This window comes from Canis lupus, chromosome 11, assembly GCF_011100685.1.
Source record: "Canis lupus familiaris isolate Mischka breed German Shepherd chromosome 11, alternate assembly UU_Cfam_GSD_1.0, whole genome shotgun sequence".
Classification (NCBI taxonomy): domain Eukaryota; kingdom Metazoa; phylum Chordata; class Mammalia; order Carnivora; family Canidae; genus Canis; species Canis lupus.
In genome coordinates this window covers 70,512,087-70,534,210 of record NC_049232.1, presented here as the reverse complement: position 1 = coordinate 70,534,210, position 22,124 = coordinate 70,512,087, and the positions used below count along the sequence as shown (strand labels likewise).

The 22,124-nt window shown below is 46.2% G+C and overlaps 1 protein-coding gene across 1 annotated transcript in view; it reads right to left on the bottom strand.

The window, feature by feature from the left end:
* PAPPA (pappalysin 1) overlaps nt 1-22,124 on the bottom strand; it is a 236,708-nt gene that overhangs the window by 95,950 nt on the left and 118,634 nt on the right. The window contains 1 exon segment of the mRNA XM_038553223.1: nt 85-278. Within this exon segment, the coding sequence (XP_038409151.1) occupies nt 85-278 (194 nt within the window).

Here is a 22,124-nt window from a genome sequence, read left to right as displayed (position 1 = left end):
GAGATATGGTCAGGTGGCCACATCCAGTGGCACTAAGAGATGCAGGACGTCTGCAGGAAACCGCACACGCGGCTGGGCGCTTACCTGGGAGGCCGCGGGCTGCCCGATGATGACCCAGCCTGGGCACTGCTGGTCCTGATGCGATACTGAAGCATTGGAGGCCCACTGGTCCAGGAAGCCCTGGGGCGTGTAGACCCCGCAGTCCTTGATGCTAGTTTTTTGCTCAAACTCCTCACATACTCCATCACCGTCATGGAAATAGCACCGGCTGGGTTCATCTGCAGGAGATGGGCAGAGAAGGGAGAGAACAGAGAGATGTGTTCTTTGGTCTCAGCTGTCATCCGCGGTGGTGGGCCCAGACCAGCAGAATCAGCAGCACCGTGAGGCCCACCATCAGCAGTCACGAGGGACTAACGGTCACCCTGATAAAAGGAGATCCCGCCATTTGTGACAACGTAGATGCCTCTGGAGGACACGAAACTAAGTGAAATAAGCCAGTCACAGAAGGTCCAATACTGTGTGGCTCCACTTAAATGAAGACTATAAAGCAGCGAAACTCACAGGAGGAGAGACTAGGATGGTGGATGCCAGGAGCTGGGGGTGGGGGTGGGGGGATTGGGACGTGGCCAGGAGCTGGCGGGGACTGGGACGTGGCTCAGGGTTGAGAGTTACTGTTCAATGGGTATGAAGTTGCAGGTACACAAGACAGTGTAAAGCATTGTGCTTGCAGCTTAAATTGTGCTTATGGTTATATGAAGTGTATGCATACTTACAAATCTAGAGGGTAGGTCTTGTGTTATGCATGTTTTACCACACACACACACATACGCACACACATTCACAAACACATGGACCTTCATTATACCCCAAGTGTGCCCCACGGCCACTTTGTGAGAAAGGCATTATTATTTTAATTATTTCAGTCCTCCAGATTAGGACACTGAGCTCCCATGCATCTTTAATAACTTGCCCAAAATAGGGGCGCTTGGGGGGCTCAGCTGGTTAAGCATCTGCCTTCGGCTCAGGTCATGATGTCAGGGTTCTGAGACTGAGACCCAGGTCGGGCTCCCTGCTTAGTGGGGAGTCTGTTTTTCCCTCTCCCTTGACCTCTCACCCTGCTGGTTTTCTCTCTGTCTCTGTCTCTCTCTCTCCCTCTTGCTCTCAAATAAATATTAAAAAAAAAAAAAAAAAAAACTTGCCCAAAGTCACACGGTGTGTTCATGCCAGATCCTGGTTTCAAATTCAGGCTTTCACTCTTCCAAGTTTTGGGTATGTTATCTGACACCACAGAACTTCACAGTGGCAAACTGAGGTTTACTGAACTCCAAAGAGAATTCTGGTTTCACCTAGGAGTGAACTGATACTCAAGAGGCGTTGGCTTCAATCCCAGCTCTGTAACTCAACTGCTCTGTTACTGAAGACCAATGTCTTGCCCCTCTGGGCTCAATCAGATAAGAGGGTGAAAGTGCTGGGCATCCAGGAGCCCTTCCTGTCTACTGTTCTAGGCTCCTTGGGGCTGGCCAGATACCTCAGGAGCTCCAGTTAAAGTCCCAGGCCAAGTGAGCTCTCAAGCTCCCATGTCATTCAAACCACAGCAGAGATTTCTACTTGGGACAACGTAGAGCTGCAGCAGGTTGCAGCGATGCTCAGCTGCCAGGACAAAGATCATGGAAGCACAGAGCTGGCAGGTGCCTTCTAAGGACGCAGGACCTCTGCACGTGGCTTGCTATTTCAGCACAGAGCAACGCCGGGAGAAATCAGAATGCAGCCATCGGAAGGAGATCCCCCTGCCCACCGTTTAATAAATGTTCAGGTGGTCTGCACTGTTTTCCCAATACTTAGGCCAAACTAAATACCCCTTTCTGCGTGGGTTCCTATTTTATAAAGATCCCCACCTTAACACTTAACAGAGCCATCCTATCTACACACTGTAGCTCCTCTAAAAGACGGGCCTTCTTGAAATCTGGACCTTATGCGGTGTCTTCCGGTGAGCTTAAAATGATCATCCAAACTGGTGATAGAGATGCTATTAAAAACTATGTCCAGGCAATGGGCACATGTCCTGGGAAAATCTGCAAATCCCAGGCATAACAGAACATATGGTCACCCTAAGGATACTGCTTGGTCTAGGACACTCTTCCCCTATTTGCTCCAGAACAACAGAGTGGAGCCCCTTTTCCAATCAGGAATTGACTTCTGTCCCTCCTATATTAGCTATATGACTTCGCACAATTAGCTTCACTTCTCAGCCTCTGGCTTTCCATCTGTAATACAGAAACAATTGTCCCAAATATCGCAATAATGTTGTATGGTGACAGACGGTGACTACACTTGCCATGGTGAGCGCTGAGTAATGTACAGAATTGTTCAATCAATATGTTGTACACCTGACACTAAAATAACACTGTGTATTAATTATACTTCAACAAAAAGAAAAGAAAAGAATGATTGTCCCCAGCCAGGACAACCTCTCAGGATGGCTGCAAAACTCTCATAGGAAGTGGACACAAACATGCTTTGTACATTCTAAAATAACAGTCAAGAGAAAAAAAAATAATTCTTCTTTCAAGGGCTCCATTTATTTCTAGCTGGCTGAATGGAATCACCTTGTGCAATCAGGACTCACTTAAAACACTCCATGCGGCAGTCCTCTCCCCAAACAGAAAGAGCCGGGGTCAAGTAGAATTAAGACTTGGAATTCTAGGATGCTGAGTATCTGAAAAAGGAGTCTGTGAATTCAGGGGCAGCAGGATGTTGAGCCCCTTCCAAGCTCCAAAATCCCTTGTTTATTTCAGCAAACAGTTTACATAGTGAAAGACTATCAAAAGAGCCAGAATAAATCAATTCATTATAATTCAATTATTTAAAGATGAGCCTGAGCCAGCTGAGGACTCCAGTGACCAGTAGCACGCCTGGCAGCGCGAGCATGGGGGGAATACAGACTCAGCACTTCTCAGGAGCTCCAGCCTCCTGGCGAGCAGGGCCGACTTACATATAATAAAACGGAGACCTAATCCGAGAGTGACCAGCCATTAATCCAGGCTTTCCTCTCCTGAAACTCAATAAAGGGAATTGCCGAAAGCACGGGTTTTGGCATCAGGCAAAGCTTGACAGAGCTTTGCTCAGATCCTAGCTCTGTCATATATCAGCTGTGTAGGATTTAAAGAAAACTAACAGAACCTCCCTGAACTTTATCTTCTCATCCAGGAAAGAAAAGGAGACGATAATATATTTACCCGGTGCTGTTAAACGGATTTCATGAGATGATGCGTACAATGCCAGCATCTTCGCCCATCTTAGCTAATGAGGGACTGAGAGCCAGAGGCGGTAAGGATCTGCTCCTGGATCACAGGAGGAAGTGGCGGCAGTGCGAGAAGTAGGAGCCTGGCCTTCTCATACCTCGGAGAGAAATGCCCCCTACATGCTCTGTCTACAGAGTAAGGAGAGCACATCCTGTTGAGGACCAGGACGTGGGGTTGCCTGACTGTTGGTACCACATTCCCTCCCTTCCAATCTGAAGACAGGGAGGGTGAGATTCTAGTAAGATCACATAAGTTCTATTCTCTACGATGACTTAATTCTTGTTCTCAGCAAAGAGACTCCAGAATGGCAGGAACTGGGGCTAAAGCTGAGGTCTCATGAAGGCTCACTTGCTCCTGATTATGACCGCCTGTGTGCTGGGACTCAGCAGAACCAGGGAATGGGGGAGGCGTAGGGGTAGGCACAGTTAAGCAAGTAAGTGGAAAGGTAGTTAAATGGATGATAGGTAGGCAGAGACAGAGTTAAGAGAGAGATAGGAGGTGGAGTGGGGGGGAAGAGAGAGAGAGAGAGAGAGAGAGAATAAATATGCCTGGTTTCTCCCCCAAGATTCTGCTGACATAGCTACTGTGAGCCATTTTGGGAAATAACATCCTTGGACTCTGCAATTCATTTTCTCTTGCTCCTGGAGTCCCCGGGGCCCTTCAGCTACATCTGCCAGTCTTCATCTGGAGAATTTTCTCTCCCTCTTTCCTCCCATGCCCCAAGCACTGTAGAGAACAGAGTGAGGAATGGAATAAAAATGCGTGGCCAGGAAAAACAAAGACAGCAACAACAACACAATAAAACAAAACTGGCCTTCCTGTTTTCATTACATCAATGTACTTGGTGCTTTTTGAACACTTCATGCCGGTAGCTGAGTAGGTTATAGTGAAAAGAGTTTAAAGTCAACACCAAGGTCAAATGGTCACCCCACCGCCTGCCTTCCCTGTATTGATCATCGCACAGCCCCTTGGAGCGCTCAACAAATAATTGTTGAATGAGTGAATGAGTAAAATCCAGCACTCCCAATGCACGTACTCCTGTCTAAACACAGTTCACACTCTGCACCCTTTGGGAAGTTTCTTCAGACGGGGTCTTTGAGAGGAGGGAAAGGAGCTGAGATGCCAGGGGTGACTGGCTTACACCGGGATTGCACTGGGCAGTATGATTTCTCCGCCTCACCCCTTCTTCCTCCGACCTAAGAGAACTCTTTGTCTCAGACTCAGTCCCTTTTGTGCAGTATCACATTTAGAAACTGCTCTATCCAGCTAGAGGACGTGATGTGGGGCGCAGGCATTGCCAAGTCTGTCATCCCCAGCTGAACTTTCCTGTGCTACTTTCTTTTCCTTCTGGAAGAAATGCACAAGGCTCCAGGAGCCTGAGGCAGATGGACTCTCTGTAAGTGGACAGACACAGATGATGCTGCTTCTCATTGACTTAATTTTCAATTTCCATCTGTCTGGAGCATCGGAATGAAATGCCATGCCTCTGCATTCCTGAGGCTTGTCTGAAGGACACGATTTGAGATGGTCAGAGATTATTGCCCCTATTTGAGAGCTTGGAAGCCAAGTCTTAGGAAAATGAGATGGGTTTACCTTGGCATGTAAGCAAAGGCTGGGGTTTAGGCTTTTGTCAAGAATTCTTGTCCTTAATGTCAGAAACTCTGGATTCAAGCCTCTAATCTGTCCATGACTACCAGGTAATCTTGAATGTATTTACTTAGGATGGAACTACTTCAACCCAACTGGGGGACACTAATGAACTTAGCCTGATTAGAAAACTGTGAATCTGCAACACCACTAAAATCCTTGTGGTGAATGAATAAAAGAAAGAGCTGGAGAATTCATTGCTGGAAAAGGAAGCAGGTACTTAAATTGCTCTTGCCAGCTTGGTACAAGATCTCAGGATGATTTCCACAAGCTCTCACTTCAAGAATCTTGAAGGCCACACAGCCATAAGGTGTTGGCTACTGCAAGAATGAACTCAAGCCAATGTATTCTTCAAAGAAGGACTGAGATAATGTATATTGCTCAGGACAGAGGGATAATATAGCAGATCTGAGCTACAACCTTCTACCCCAGATACATACCTGCCCCTGCCGGGCTTCACACATAACACTGTGACACATGCCCTTGCATGTGAAGGTCATCTTCCGTAGCTTGGAGTACAAGGCCCTCCACAACGGACCTCGCTCACAGTTTTCCAAACCAGCCATTCCCCATCATTCTGTCTTGGCGTCCTAAGGGCTGTTTCCTCTGCGTAGGATCTATTTCTCATTTTTCACTTTGCTAACTCCTGCTGGGTCTTCAGATGCAGCTGAGAGTGTCTCCTCTAGCAAGCTGTCTCCATCCTCCCTTCTCTCTCACTGACTCCCATCCTAGCTCACTTAGGCCACCCTCCTCTGTGCTCTCTCTCACATTTCCTGGATTCCCCACATCCAGCTTTTGTCAACCTGTCTGTGAACAAAACCCTCTTGCCGCCCTGTCCCAGCAGGCAGGAACTATCTCTGGGCATTAAATTGCTGACTCTCATCCCTGTATTCCGAACTCATATCACAGGACCTAGAATCAAAGAGATGCCCAACAAATGGCCAAGGAATATATGAGGGGACAAATGACAAACAAAAGCAATGAATATATATATATATATATATATATATATATATATATAGTCAATGGATTAATTAATTTATATATATATATATATATATATATATATATATATATATATATATATATAGTCCTGGAGCCGATGAACTGAAAAGCATATACATAAAGCATATATAGAGCAGAGCCAGAAGTAATGGACTATTGTGCCTAAAATTGTTTTTTTTTTAAACAAGTGCCATTAATAAGGAATATCTACACAGAAGCCCAGAACAAAAACCAGAAAAATACCTGACTTGTGGAAAATGTAGAAGAAAAAAAAATGATACAGAAGAGAGAAAAGCTACTTCAGGAAGTTTCTATTGTTTTTGAATGGCTTCTTGTTCAAAACTTTTACTGTCATGTCCCTAATAAAGCAGATTGTTGGAAAAATGGGGAGTGAGGACAAAGGTTGTATAGAAATTGTACTTCAGTTAAAAAAATATGTAGCTGAAACCTTGAGTTTTTAAGACGTTTACAACATAAAATCATGTTGCATTTAAAATGTACTTCATATATATATATATATACATATATATATGTGTATATATATATGTATATATATATATATTATTACCAGTGTAGGCCTGTTCTCAACTAAGCAGGTATCGATACACTTTTCTTTGATGTGATTATTGGCCATACCCTGAGTACTGCAAACCAGATTTCATCAAAACAGAGGTATCTTTTTCCAGTGAAATGACATATCTTGTCTAAAACATTTACTAGCTTTGCTATAAAATTTCTTCAAACTTTGGGACTCACTGCAGTACTCTAAAGCAAATCCCCAGTGGCTGTCTCACAAACACTTCCATAATGTCCAGCTGGGACTAAGAATGCAGTAATCCTCTTGAAATCATTTGAGCAATGAATAGGCAATAAGTAAGAGGCACCAAAGCATTCTGAAGATTTAGGAGTGAGGGTCGTTATTATCTCCAGCTAAGATAGCTTTTAACTCCTTGATGAGAACTGGAGAAGAGACTCAATCCACATAACCAGTATTTATTTACTCACTATCTGCTCTGTGTCTGTGCTGGTACTGGGGACACACTGATGAATCAGGTGGGGCTCCTCCCTTGTGGGTGGAATCAATACTGCTTGGGAAAACAGGAAAAGGCTTCCCAAGAAGATAGTTTGGGGCAGCATTTTGGAGGAAGAAAAGAATTCGGGGATGTGAAGGGAAGAGTATGAGCAATGGATGAGCCTCAAGCAATGTGTGTGTATATGAGAAAGCTGTCAAGGTTAAAGCTAAGGGAGAATGATGGGTCCTGGAGCCGATGAACTGAAAAGCTAATATGAGGCCAGACTAAGGAAGGACTGCAATGCCATTTTGAGATATTTGAATTGTACTGTTTAGAAATGGAGAGACTGTGGGGCACCAGAGTGCCTCAGTCGGTTAAGCATCTGCCTTTGGCTCAGGTCATGGTCCCAGAGTCCCGGAAAGGAGCCCTGTCTGGGGCTCCCAGCTCAGCGGGGAGTCTACTTCTCCCTCTCCCTTTCCCTCGTCTGCTGCTTCCACACTTGTGCTCTCACTCCTACTCTCTCTGTCTCTGTCAAATAAATAAAAATCTTCAAGAAGAGAGAAATGGAGACTTTGATGATTTTTCTGAGCAGGAAAACCTGCATTTTTCACACTCTTAGAGGCCTAAGACCTGATTTTGCTTAGGTCTTTCCCTAATGCCATTTACCATTTATGTGATTTTGGAGAAATTACTTGGAATTTCTAGACCTTGCTTTCTTCATCTGAATAATGGTTGAAGGACTAAGTGTTTGCTATCATGCTCAGATCACTTCATAATTCATGTGATTACATAATGACCCAAAATGTTTTCTTAGTTTCTTCTGTGTGCTAGGTACTGTGATAAACTGTAGGCACAGAGTAGTAAAAAAATCATCCATGACCTTCACCTCATGGAACGTATGGTCTAGTGGTAAACGTAGGTGAAGCCCTCAGGACATAACAGGTGGTCAATACATGGTCTATGACAACGATGATGACCTTGGAGCTGAAAGCAATGATTTTATTTCCTGTACAGGAAAGATGAAATTCATGGAATTGAAGTGATTTGCTGAAGCCTGTAGAGAACATCCGTAGTACAGCTAAGACTAGAACACTTGAACTTATAACACAATGCCCTTTCTACTACACCATGTCGATGGATCGGACTGGGTTTTCAAGATGTAATTCTGGCAACAAAATAGTTCATTACCCTTAACCAAGTTTCAACATTCCTTTTGGGAATCTCCATTTTCACTTTTCACAACATCCCTGGTATGGGCTACATAGTAGTCTGAGAAGCTATTGGGGTTACCAAGTGTCCAGCCCATTGAGGAAAAAAAAAGCTCTCTACAGATGGGGAGATGACAGCTTTAAGTAATAGGAGATATAATATGTAATAAGACTCAAGGAGTAAGCAAATACTTTGGATGCATGCTCTCCTGAGATGGGCTACCTTCCAGAGGGTGGTAGGATTGACCTGTCTTTCTAAACTTCTTGTCTGTGAAGATGGGTCAGCTTTTGAGAAATTAGTATCTGTTTTTATTTCCAGCTGAGGGAATGGTGATTGGCATTAGGATATTTGGTTAGTCCAATGATTACTATTTTCTGTATTTTTTTTTAAACACCAGAAAAAAAAACTGTATTTTTAAATTCAGCTGTTTGTTTAGGGATGGGTCCAACCACAACAAGCTTCATGCCACATAACAATTCATCCAAACAACAACAACAAACGACCAAAAAATGCACAATCTCTGTGTCCAAATAATAGCTTCTTGGAACATGGGAAACTGGAGTACTTAACCCCCGAAGGTTCACAAAGGGGAAGCTTGGTGGGGAGATGGTGGTGGCTGTACTGGCATATGTTTCCTCTGGAAGAGAAATATCTGGACTTTATATCGCCTATGTTTCAAAGGCTTCATGTCCAACCCACATTGCTGACTTCATTTAATTCTATTCAAGCCAGGGTTTGTTCTTAACCTCCTCAACCAGATTGGTCTGTCCAGCGTACAGAAGACAGGGTGGTGAAGGGCTTCTAAGGAACCATGAATCCGCTAACAAGTTTCAGATGCTGGTTGGGTCTACTGAAACTGAGGAGCTTAAGTTGGTTTTTGGTTCCTCCAAGGGTTGGCCATACACCAAAGTGGGCCAGAAATTCCTTCCTGTGTTTCACCTGTGACAACCAGGCATCATCTAGCAAATGGAAAACACTAGGAAAAGAAGGATGATCTGGATATAGTCACATATTAACACTTCCATTCCACACCCAGGCCTATCATGGAGAGCACGATCCAGGGGACAGCCCGGTCCTCTGTCTACTTGGCCCTTAAAATACTCTCTTAACTGGTTTGGGTCTGCCCCATTTCCTAAGAGTGATGAATCTAAGGTGATTAAGCCATGAGCAATTTATCTAGACTGTGTTTGAAATACTTAGTTACCTTCTGCAAAATCTGAGCTTCCCCACCTAGCTCCCAAATCCTTCCATACTATAGCTCCAATTGCCTTGTCTATTCTCATCCCAAAGCACATCTCTGCCCTTAAATGTATAGTTTCTTCTCAGAATCCACCTCTCAGAGCTTCTGTCCTTGTTTCTTTAGCCTGAAAGGCTAGTCTCTGCCTGAGTCTCCCATCAAGCTTTGACTCAGGTATCTTTGGCTCTGCAAAGCCTCACCTGTCACTCTTTTGGATTGCTACTTGTCTAGCACAAACTGACCCCCTTTCCTTCCTGCATCACTATTCTCTCCTTTCAAACCATCATAACAGGATATGGCCTCTATTAAAATGTTAATTAAAAAATTAAAATTAAAAAAAAATACCCTCCTTTCATTCCACATCTCCTTACCACTATGTCTCCCACTTCACACTTCTTTCATGACTCACGGATTTTATTGAGAGTTATCTTTACTTACACTTCCCACCTTCTTGCCTACAATTCACTCTTCAGTTCTTTCCAATCTAATATCTGTACTCACTACTCTACCAAAATCCATCCTGGATGGATGGATTTACCATTTACCTCAAGGTTTCTAAAACCATAACATCAAAATCCTTGTCTTGCTAGACTGCCTGGAAGCATATAAAGAAATAGCTCTTTATTCCTGAAGCACTCTCTCATGGATTCCAGGGCACCTGCCATCCCATTTCTTTTGGGCTCTCAGCTTATCCCACATAGACTTATTTGCTGCTTTCTGCTTCTTCCCAAAATCTCTGCTAAATGCTGCCAAGGCTTCAGGGCCAGGCCGTGGGCCCCCTTTCCTATCTATCTACATTCTATCATTCAGTTCTCATTTTAAATAAAAATGTGAAAATATCTGTGTGCCAATGACTCAAACATTTCTTTAGAAATTACCTCTTCTATGAATCCTAACTGCCTACAGTGACATCTTTACTTAAATATCTATTTAAAAGCATCACAAAATCATCAAGTCTAAAGCAGAAGTAATGGTTTCTCCCCACACTCCTCTCTTGTCCATCTTAGTAAATGACAACATTGCCCAACAATGGCCAAATCAAAACTGTCTGAGTCATCTCTCCCATTTTTTTTCAGCCCACCTTCCAACCCCACATAAAGTCCATGAGCACATCCTGTATCCTCTTTTATCTCAGAATATTCCAAAAAGATTCACTTCTGTTCCATCACTGCCACTCTAATCCAGGCCATTGTCACTTAACCAATGCTCATCTAATCAGTCTTTTTGCTTCTTTGGCCTATTTCCTAATCCTTCCTCTTCAACTCATCCACAGCTAGAGTGCTCTTTTAAAAACATAAACTTCCAGGCTATCTTCCTACCTAAAACTCAATGGCTTCCTATACTATGTGGGGCGAAATTCAATCACTATCATGGCCAACAAGTCCCCACCTTGCCTGATCATACTACCCCCCTCACTCACCATATCATCCATCCAACCACTCTATTCATTCAACAATCCCTCTGTTCAACAAGCAAATGTTTCTTAAATGAACCAAACTTGTTATAGGTCCAGGAACTTGAATTTGCTATTCACTTTACCTAGAATACCTTTTCTCTGACTTTTCTTACAACCTCTTCCCTTTCATCGTTTAGGGCTCAGTTAAAATATTACTTCCGCAAATAACAACCTTGCCTACACACCTTCATCCCCATTAGAGCATACATATCATCTTGTTTTATCTCCTCCACACCGTTATTCACTAACTAAAAATAAATTTTACTTATTATTGTTTCTTTCCCCCCAGCCCTGTGACATAGGTTTCGTGGAAGCACATTTCCAAGTGTACACCTTTCTTTAGGATCAAGAAAACTGCCTCACCATATTATGTAATTGGCATTTGAGAATAAATTAATGAGTGTGTACAGCTCTTGGATTGTGAGACATTTCTGAGCCGTTTCGAGTGTGACTTCTATTCACGTCTCTGGTTCTTAGGACAAAGCCATTTCTTATACCAGGTGCTCAGTAAATGATGAATTAACAAAATTCTTTTGGAGTTTCAAAATGTCTGTTATTGATTGTATTGAAGAGATCACAAACCTGACTTGAATCTGTTTCAGCAGATTGTATGATAGAAAGATTTTTATGAAAATATTAATTAGAATGAGATCCTATTATAAATCCAAGCACACATTAGGAGGAAAAAAAATCCAATTCTATCTAAACCATCCCATAATATTTTTCTCCCCATGAGACATCGTGCCTCACCATCTGTCCTAAATATTATTTTATTTTCTTTCTTAACTGAATTTGCAAAGCAATGGAACATCTGGATAGAAAAGGTGGTGCATACTGGACTGAAATTTAATAAAGAGATTTGATGGTTTTATGAATTGGAACTCGAAGATACATTTGCATCACCTTGAATTAAGTATAGTTATTTGAATGGCCTAAAAAGATTATAAGCGAAGATAGTGATCCTAATAAGTGACAAGGCATTCAATAGAGCAGAATGCTCAGGCCCTGAATGATTTTCAGCTGGGTCTCTTTTGGGATCCAATCCTATCTCACGATATGGAAGAGGAGGTAAAATTCAGTCCCACAATGAATTATGTAGTGGCCACGAAACAGGCAGGCAGGAGGGACAGTGACACCCAAGACCCAAAGGCCTTTAAAAGTATAAGCAGGAAATAACAAAATGAGATTTGTCTTGGATAATATAAGCTAATAATAAATAGAGAAAAGCAGTCTGAAGCATTCATATGCAGAGAATGTATAAAAGTGGCATAAAAGGGTGATGAAGATAGCCAACCGCAAACGGAGTGTCAGTGGTTGTCATGTGATCTCGTCTCCCCACACCAAAAGTAAGTAAGCAAAGAGGTAAAAAAGAAAGAAAGAGAAAAGAATGGGACACTTTCTCAAAATCAGCAGCTTGGTCAAGTGAACAGGAGTTGAAAAGAGATGCACTCTCATTTCCTTCCCTGGGCTGCAATTTCCCTTCTACAGGAAGAGAGTTCCATCAAGTAGCTCTAGGATCCCCTTCAATGGAGTCATTCTAAAATGTATTTGGTTCTTGATGGTTTTGCCCCTTTAATCATTAAACCAGGTTTTCAGGGACACCTGGGTGGCTCAGCGGTTGAGCGTCTGCCTTTGGCTCAGGGTGTGACCCTGGGGTCCGAGGATGGAGTCCCACATCGGGCTCCCCACAGGGAGCCCGCTGCTTCTCCCTCTGCCTGTGTCTCTGCCTCTGTGTGTGTGTGTGTGTGTGTCTCATGAATAAATAAATAAAATCTTAAAAACAAACAAACAAAAACAAAACAGGTTTCCGGTCTGAAGATGGGGAAACATTAGCAAAATGAAAACTGAGAACAGCGCAGCTGAAGACGTTTCTGAGAAACACAGGCGAGGACTATGGCAAACTGCAGGTGGAAAAAAGGACAGGAAATCAAAATTGGAGGCTTGACTCCGCCGCTCACTTACTCTTCGGCACCGGGTACCCCTCAGTTTCATCCTGGGTTTCGCTCCCTGTGTCTGTAAAAGCGAAACGACCAAACTGCTTCTCCCACCCATTTTAGACAGTGGCTGCAACAATCAGATAAAATATTACGGCAAATGCTCAGACATGTTACTGTTTTCACATGTTCTTATCGCCCTGCAATCTAGAAGTCCTCTCCCTAGAAGCCACCGCGTGGCTTGCTCAGCTCACTCTCCTCGCCTTCGCCTCCTCGGGCTGCGCTGCCTCCACTCGCGTCTCTGCGGCCTACACCCCCTTCCCCGATGTCATTGTCTACAGAGCATGACCCTGCTTTTTGCACAAGTTTACTTGACTGCTGCATTCTCTCTAAAGTAGGCTGGCAGGGCCTTGAGAGCTGGATCACAGGCTGGTTGGCCCATGACAGCCCTTCCAATTCCAGGACACAGAGGACACTGGGTACACGTTGCCGAACAAGTGAAGGTTTCGCCCCACAGGGGCCTCTAGAGGCTGTCTAGGCCTTTTGCAAATGTGGCGGCTGAGATTCAGAAAGGTCAAGTAACTCACTGAAAGCTCTACAGTTCATTGCTACAGGCCAAGGGTTTCGGTTGGCTCATTAAGGCTCATTATATAAATATTGGGGATCCGCGGTTTCAAATAGAAATCAGGTCTGTGAGAAGCGTGCACATGTGACCATAAAGAAAACCCCACGGATCCTCACGAATGCAGTTTGGGCACATATGCACGTCTGTTCTCCAACGCAGTAAAGTGAGCCACGTATCCATCCGTTAGGGTGTCCTCAAGTTTCCAGAGAAGAGAGACTTCTGGGCAAGCGGATGCTGTGCTAAATAGTAGGAGCCAAGGAACTGAGGATGAATCAGGGCACCACAGGAAAACCGAGCCAGTCACCCCAGTCTGGCACAGCTGGTCGTGACTAAGGTGACCGCAGCACACTGGGCTCTTGGTGGGGATCCCACCCGAGAAACTAGAGTGTCACAGTGGGTCCCTCCCACCCGAGCCCTGATTGGTTGGGCCCGCTTCGGAGACCATCCTCCTGCCATATGGTTCAGATAAGTCCAACAAGATGAGGCATTCAAGCCACAGCGTCCTCCACCTCCAAGTTGGTGAGATAGGCCACAGTGCGCTAAGGGCCGAGGCCAAGTCAACATGCTGAGCTGTTCTCGGGTAAGTTTCTTTACCTTACGTGATGGGCGGGCTCCTCTTCTGCCCTTGGAAGAGGATTTTATGTCATTTGAATATATGCTCTTTGGTCTGTATTGCTGAACTGTATTTTGTTCTTAGAGAAACGTGTGTGTGGTGTGTGTGTGTCTCCTCCCAATAAGGAGAACACAGAGGAGGGAGGGAAGCAAGGATAGAAGGAAAGAAGGAAGGAGGGAGGGAGGGAAAACTCCTAAATTTTATGAGTTAATCTGGAATATTTAAAAATATCAACCAAAACCTGTTTTTGTTGTTGTTGTTGTTGTTTAACTAGAAAGGATAAGGGTTAGCATTATTATTCATGTATGGAAAAAGCTCCCAGGAATCCTGGGTGCTCTGAGATCAGTTTCTACTGACTGCAGAAGGTGACTGCGCAAACAAGTAATGGGATTGCAGACTGTGTAACTGGCTATAGATTCCAGAAGGGAGATCAGAGAGGCTGCCTGTGGTTCTCAGGTGGCTACACAGACCAGTTTGGGGCCCCTGAGGTCTGAGAATAGGGCCCAAGGTAGGCACCATCACTGAGCAATCCTCTTATGTAGGGGGATGTTTAACCTGGAGAAGAGAGGGCTCAGAGGGGACACAGCAGGAAAACTCCTCTAACAAAGTGCAGCTGGTCTGAAAGCGAAATTGGCTGCCTCAGAAGACAGTGGTATCCATTCAACATTTGCCAGCAGAGGCCTGATGAGGATCGCGAGGCATAATCCGGTCCCTGCCTGTTTCTGTCGCCTTCTCGTTCCTTCTCTAGTCACGGCTGACAGCCTCAAAGTGCAGCTGCTTCCCCAATGGGCCGTATTCCCCCAAATTCCCAGCACTGCTCTTCCTCTGACTGGCCTCTACGCATCCTTAGCCATAGTTTGACCAAGCACTCCTCTGCAAAGTCTCTCTGCTAATCTCCCCGGGGTGAGGTGGGGGGGCTGCTTGCCCCTCTCTACGTCTTCCCATTGCATCCTCTACTTCTCTAATAACCATTTTAGCGACCAGGCAATAAATGCATTTGCTACGTGAACGATCGGATGACTTGGCACATGCCGGGCACTACGTTAAAAGTTTTTCAATGTATAATGTCATTTAATCTAAGAAGAGCCCTGTATGTTTGGTGCTATCCTTATCCATACTTCACAGACCAGGAAACTGTATAAAGAGGATAAGTCAATAGATTCATATAAGGTTTCACAAGTTGAAGCAAGAATCTGATCCTGACTAGTGTCATGCCATAATCCGGGCCCCTGCATGGGTTTTATGTGGCTGGGGACACCGAGGGGGCCTAAAGAGACAAGCTGATGGGGCTCCGTCCGCGATGCTGCAGGACAGGCGGGCTCCCGGGTCTGCTGGAGCTGCGGTCACATCCCGGCCTGCGCTAAGGAGCTGGGCCTCCCTGAGCAACACGCTTCATGTCCTGGTCCTGGTTTCCTCCTTTCAGACATGAGGGGGATGAAATGAGGAGCTGTATAGAAAACACCTGGCGTGGAGTCCGGCAGGAAAACAGATTCTGTGAAGGATCAGGAGTCTCCCTTTCCCCAAAGGAAGCGGCAATCTGTCTCTGCTGCCCTGTGCCAGTTAAACTGCACGGGCTCCATCACTTATGTTTTGGTTAAACCTTTTTAATTTTTTTTTTTAAGTGGAATCTGAGTTTTTGTTGGCAGGTGATTGAACACACCGGGGCCCAGCCTCGGGGCCCACAGTCCATTAGGGAATTTACGAGGACAGATGGGGAGGCTTCAACTCAAGTACTCCCTTCAGAGGCAGTGCTTACAAAGCCATCAATTTCCTTAACAAGGAGCACCGGCTTAAATGCCCCCGTAAAGCCGTGCTATTTACACAGCTATCCACTTCCCTTTGAATTCTCTGCCTGGGGGGTGGCCTACCTGCAGTCCTTTCCAGCTACTAGTGAATCAGGCTCCCTCCCAAAAAGGAAGCTCTAGCGGGCACTGGGACTGGGTTTTGAAAAGCAGCTCAGTTCGGGGTTATCAGGCAGTCCTGTGGGAGGGGGAGGAGGGATCTAAGTAACCACCAAAGGCCCTGGGTCAGCCCATCCCTTCCACCGAGGTTCTAAAACGCTTGGACCTTGTCAAAGAGTTAGGGCCGTCCTCAGCAACGAGATGGAGAAAGAGGGCTGCCCCCTAGCCCTTCTCTCCTTTGTACCAAGGGAAAAAGAGGCTCAAAAGAACATTATGGGCAAACACCTGTATGGTGCTTTGCAGCTCTGTAGCAAGTGTCAGTCCTGTGATGTGGTCCCGTTATAGATGAGGAAACTAAAGTAGCCCCCACCCCACTTTTGAGGCAGAAAGGGGATCTGAACACTAGCAACTGGCTCCGGAGCCAGGCACAAAACCATCACAGTGAGACACCGCGCCGGAGAGGACCCCCTAGAAGGCAGACGAGCCTGTGATTGAAACTGGGGCTGGGCTGCCTCTAAAGACCCACAAAGCTCTACTACGCTTTGCTGCCTGAATAGTAAAACTGTCTGCTAAGAAACACGGCCTTCCTTCACTCATTTATTCTGTATTTACTGAGCCAGAAATTACTTGCCAGATCCAGGACTGAATTCTGGGGAGTTGGATGAATGACACTGGATCCCAACACTCCAGGAGCCCAGAGCCTGGTGACGGGAGCAAGTAAGTCAATCACTGCGGACACAGTATTTTGTCCTGAGGTAGGAGAGGCTGTGGGAGCAGAGACGAGGGCCTCCCATCCACCACACACACAGAGCCCTGAGGGTTACCCAGATTCGAGAAGGTGATTCTTGGGAGGTTACACTGGGCTGGATCTCGGAGGGGTCCCAGGACTGGGTGGTGGGGATACATGCCAGTCTCTGCAAGCAAATGGATGGAGCTGGAAACAGCCTAGCAGATGAAACACAAAAGATCTTGGAGTGTGAAGTGCAAAGGCCAGCTTCAGACCTTGAATGCCACAGTAAGGGATTTGGATTGATCTCAAGGGCACTAGCCTTTTCAAATGGAGAGTGACAAAATGATGTTTGCATTTTAGGAAGCGGTGCTCTCCCTACGGGGAGGGTCGGTGAGGGCAAGCCCTGGTGGGTAACCTGGGATCTGCTGGAGTTCTCCTGCAAAAGTCTGCAAGGGAGCTGGAGGGGACTCAGGTAGAGCAAGGAAGGCAGGAAGAGGGAAAGCGGGGTTGATTTGGGGTGGGGGTTAGTTCTCAAAGTAAAATGCACATGGTGGTGATCGTCTGGATGTGAGAAATGACAGGGAGGGGAGACTTAAGGATGTTTCCCAAGCTTCTAGCGGAAATATCTGGTTGGCTAGTGGCGCCACCAGTTGAGACAGAAAAACAGGAGTTGCAGCGGGTCTGGGGAGAAAATCAATTGGTATGTTCGCTATCTAATGTGTTGAGTTTGAGTGCCTGTGGGGCATCCAATGAGAGCAACTGGGTATGTAAGTCCATACACAGGTCAAGAGAAAAGCCCAGACTCAAGACAGAGATTTGGGGTGGGGGTGGGGCGGTCTTTGGCTTTGAATGATGAGCTTAGGGACAAAGTGCAGTATGAGAAGTAGCTCCTTTGGGGACTTTGGCGAGCTCCAATATTTTAAAGGGTGAGCAGAACGTCTGTGTAAGTGTGGCCAGAGGGGTTAAGGAAAACTGGAAGCTTCAAAACTTCAAGAAAGAGCCAGATAAGTTAGGGGAGAAACACACTGAACTATGTCTGTTAATCATGCTATGGAATGGAATCCCCTTTATGGCTTCCCGGAGTCAAGATTCTTAACTTTCCGCTTGATCTCTTCCAGGGACTGGGCGTTCACTACTCATAGAACTAGATGATTAACAGTCATAATAACTGACATTTATTGAGCGCTTTCTGAAGGACAGGAACCGACCATCCCAAGCACAGCAGAACTGGCATCTTCAGTGCCTCGCATGGACCTGACACGTAAGACACGTTCAACAACTCCATGATGGATAAATTCACAAAGGAAAGAAAGGAAGTATCCTAGCTACCCTATGAATGAAGGGAAGAACAGCACTCCCATCTCACAGATGGAAAAGGATGCTTGGGGGATGGAGCCTGGAGCAGAGAAGTGGTCCCCTGTGCTCTTGGGGCAGGTCAACCAGCTTCTCTTTCTCAGCCTCTCTCCCCATGTAGGAGTGCTCTTGGCAAAAGGCACCCAGACAGATGGGAAAGTAGAGAGGTGGAAGACGCTTGTGCAGCCCTCGCATGGGTAATGAGCCTGAACTCAAGTTCTATGCGTGGTTTTGGGCTCCTGAACTGAGGAATCGGCCCCAGCCAGGACCTTTTACAGCCCTGCCAACAGTGGCTGGAAGGGTAGTTCAATCTTATGGATAATTTGGGCTGGGTTTCTGACCGGTGTTGAAAGCCAAAATCCCTCTGATTTCTCTTCTGGTCAGTTTGCCAAGAGTACTTTGTTGGCCCTTGAAGAGCATCCCACTGAGGGGAGGTTGGTCTTACAACACTGCTCCTGGCACAGCAGGCTTCTGCCTAGAAACCACTCCTTGCTGCAGAATTGCACTCAGACACCCACCTATCTTGTGCCTCCCCTCCCAGTAGACTTTTTTTGGAACCAGTTTACTCATTGTAGCCCCCAAAGAACCCTAGTTCTGGACCTTTATAGCAGCAGAGCTGTGCACCTGGTCTTCCTGAGCCAAGGTGCCTTGGTAGTGTTCACAGACCCACCCCCCACACCAGGGGGCTTTCAAAGTCCTCCTGCAGTTGCCTCCTATCAGTCCAGGCACATCCTTAAGGATGCTGTCTTCTGAAGTCCCCCAGTGAAGGACTTGTGCTGCCACTTGTCACGCCCATCTGCATCGTACCTAGCAAACAGCTTTACATGCAGCAGGTGCTTAATATAGACAGAGACCAGTGTGAGATTGGTCACATTGGCTTCCAGCTGACTTCGAGGGACCCCCGTGGCTGCTGCCTGGTGGGGGGGAGATGGTAACCTTAGCCAGACCCTGGGCATGGAGTGTTTTATCTTTCTGTCTGGCAAATGAAAATAGAAAACCCAATCCCTTAAAAATTATTTAAATTTCAGATTTACTTTATCTTAATTTATTCTCAGTACTTAATCAGTAGCAGCCAAAAGAAAGTCGCTTTTAGTTTCTCCCTCTGTTAAGTATTTAATGATCTGTAAACAAACACTTCAGACAGTGTTTCTTAAAGAGACCCTGGGATCCTTTTGTTATGTGAAGATTCCTTTGCTGGGCGCATTGTTTCCCCTTCTCATTATCTGTTTGCTGGCTGGCTGTTCAGCTCTTGAGAGGACACATTTTATTAGATAACCTTAATGATCAAGAGGTAGCGTAAATTAATAGTTCAGCCTGAGGGCTTAAGAGACAGACTTCCCCCTTACTGGAAGCCTCGAGTAAATTACTTGACATCTCTGTGCTTTTTCCTTATCCAGCCATCTTTAGCCAGCACAATATTAACACTCCCACAGAGGGTCAATGCAATTAATCAAAGGAGTTAATAGAGAAAAAGCATGAAATTAATGAAACGAATAAAATTAATCATGAGCTATTTCTACTACGATGTCTACTGTCAGGGACGATGACATATCTTGCCTCTCCTAATGGTTTTTAAAGGTCTAGTGTTTTGGAAGAGGGCCACCGCTCCTCTACTTGTAGAGCTGGGCAGATCTTGGATCAAATCCCAGCTCTGCAGTTTAAGGATCACCTGCTTTGGACAAAGTCACTTCACCTACCTGAGCTTCGCGCTCACCTTGTGTAAAATGGGAGCAATGGTCCCACGCCTTCCAACAGCCTCCTGGAGACCCAAAGAGGAGGTTGGGCGGGCTGCGCGGCCACCAGCAGGCATGGGATGGAGTGCACCCGAAGGCTCCTTTCCCCACGTAGTGGTTTTCCAGCTCACTAAATATTTACTGAATGAAGGCCAGTTTCTCAAAAGTCACTTAAACATTTGGGGGCTCTGTTGTGTCATCTGGAGAGTGGTGATAATAATGCCTGGCTGACGGGGGCGTTGTGGGTTTGCAATGAGACCACAGAATAGATTCTCCATAAATATCAACACACTCCCTTCTGCGGCCCCAGGAGGATCCTGGATGCTGCCTTTAGGCGGTGAGCAGTTTGGGCTCCTCTGGGCCCTCTTTCCTGCCACCGAGTGTCATTTCACGCAGCGCATCCGTTAATGACCCGCTGAAGCTGAACGCTGGGGACACAAGAATGGACGGGGTAACTTCTTCTGTGAAAGGTGAGGGAAACTGCTGTGTAACGGGAAAATGTGGGGGATCGATACAATTACAGCTAAGCTTCTAAGGCCCCAGGAGCAAGATGCATAAGGCAATACACTCGCCTCTTCAACTCTTCTGTGCCTTGATCTCCCCAAGTAGCTGCTACTTTACCCACCTATATACTCATCCATCTTTGCCAACGGTAGGATGTCAACTTTTTCTGTACAGGGCCAGACAGTAACTATTTTGGCTTCGTGGGCCCTCCAAGGTCTCCATCGGAACTACTCAACCATGTTTTTGTATTGGCAAATATCTAACCCAAGGAGCACAAATGGGTTTCGATGAAACTGTATGTCCCCAGATGGTTAGCAGGTTGGGGCTGGCCAAGGGCAGCAGGTTGCTGACCCCTGATCTATGCAAGCACGCACTTGGCCCATCGTGCTTGGCATGGCATGCCAGGGCTTGGCATGGAATGTCAGACCAGGAGTGACAGCCTCACCGAGATCTGACAGAGGAGAACTTGCAGGACTCCAGCCTCACCTCCCTCCCTCCCTCCTGTCTGGCCACGCTGCCTTTCTCTGACAGCCTTGTAAGCCCTTTCCTGTCTCGTGGATCTACTAGTCCAAACTTCTTGCAGTCCTCACTCTATCACCCTGCCCTACACATCTCCCTAATTTGTCCATTTTCTATTCAATCATCGAGTCTGAGCTTAAATGTAGGTGTCCCGAAGGAGGACTTTCCTGACTCCTGTCTGATATAAAGGAGGCCCTTCGTTTACGTACTTCCAAGTATGTCCACTTACTGGCCCTTCCAACAATTACATTCAAATAGTCATTAGTGTCATTTCTCTGGCCTTTCTTGCTCCTGCTTCCTTGTCCCCTTGCAACTAGCACGGGGCTGGGCACACAGCAGGCATCAGGAAATGTGGGAATGAATGACATGATGTGACCCAGCGGCCAGCTTGCACCATCCTCCGCCTGGTTCTGACTGCATATGTTAGAGCTGATTTATTCTGCAGGCTACAGCACTGGGGCTTTCACACAATCCTGACTGCCCATCCATCATTTTATTTTAAGCACATGACTTCTCTGTCCAAAAAGAAAAGGAGGATACAATTAGGTCTATATCCCTCACTTGCTTAATATTTCAATTTCCCCCAGGGCACTCCCTTCAAGTGGAGATCACAGCTCATGAATATTAAGTGTCTCTTCCAACACAACACGGTCCCCAAGAAAGAGCAGAGAGCCAGCAGTGAGGAAAATACCCTGACACCTGGCCCCCCAGGCCTCCCTCTCTCCCCCCAGCTACCTCGGCCACGTCGGGCACGGATGCACAGCAAGACACGTGTGTGTGCGCGTGGGCAGGTCTCTGGTCACTTTAAAGGCCATAAAGAAGCCCTTGTTCTTGGCTACCCAGATTCACCTGCCTTGGAGTCAGGCTGCCTTTCAAAGGCACACATCAAAGTGTGGTGTTGATTCCTCAAATTCAGGCAAGCTCCGAGCCCTTCGGAGCCTGACCCCTCCCTGCGAGTCAGGAAGCCGACCTGGGCTGAGGGCTAGAATTCCTCCCTTCTGGCGTCAGAGCCCTCCTGTTTCTTTTCATTCCACCCCGGCCTCTCTGTGGGGTAGGCCTCCCGGGTTTCCGAAGGAGGTGGCAAGCCGAGGTCTGAGGCTGGATGGCCAGCTTGATCCTAACCGGTGCTGACTCGACTCGGGGCGTTTGAATGCGTCCATCAGACCTCCCGGTCGAGGACTTCAGATCTTCTAGGTCCTGCTCCTCATGGCAGCCTTCCGCCCCATCGCCTTCCTTTCCTGCTCCTTTGTCCCCTCAGTGACCCCCTTTGACCCTGTGGGTTAAAGGAATTCCTTTCTCCTCCCCAAGCCCTCATTTCTTTTAAAATGCACAGTTTAAAAACA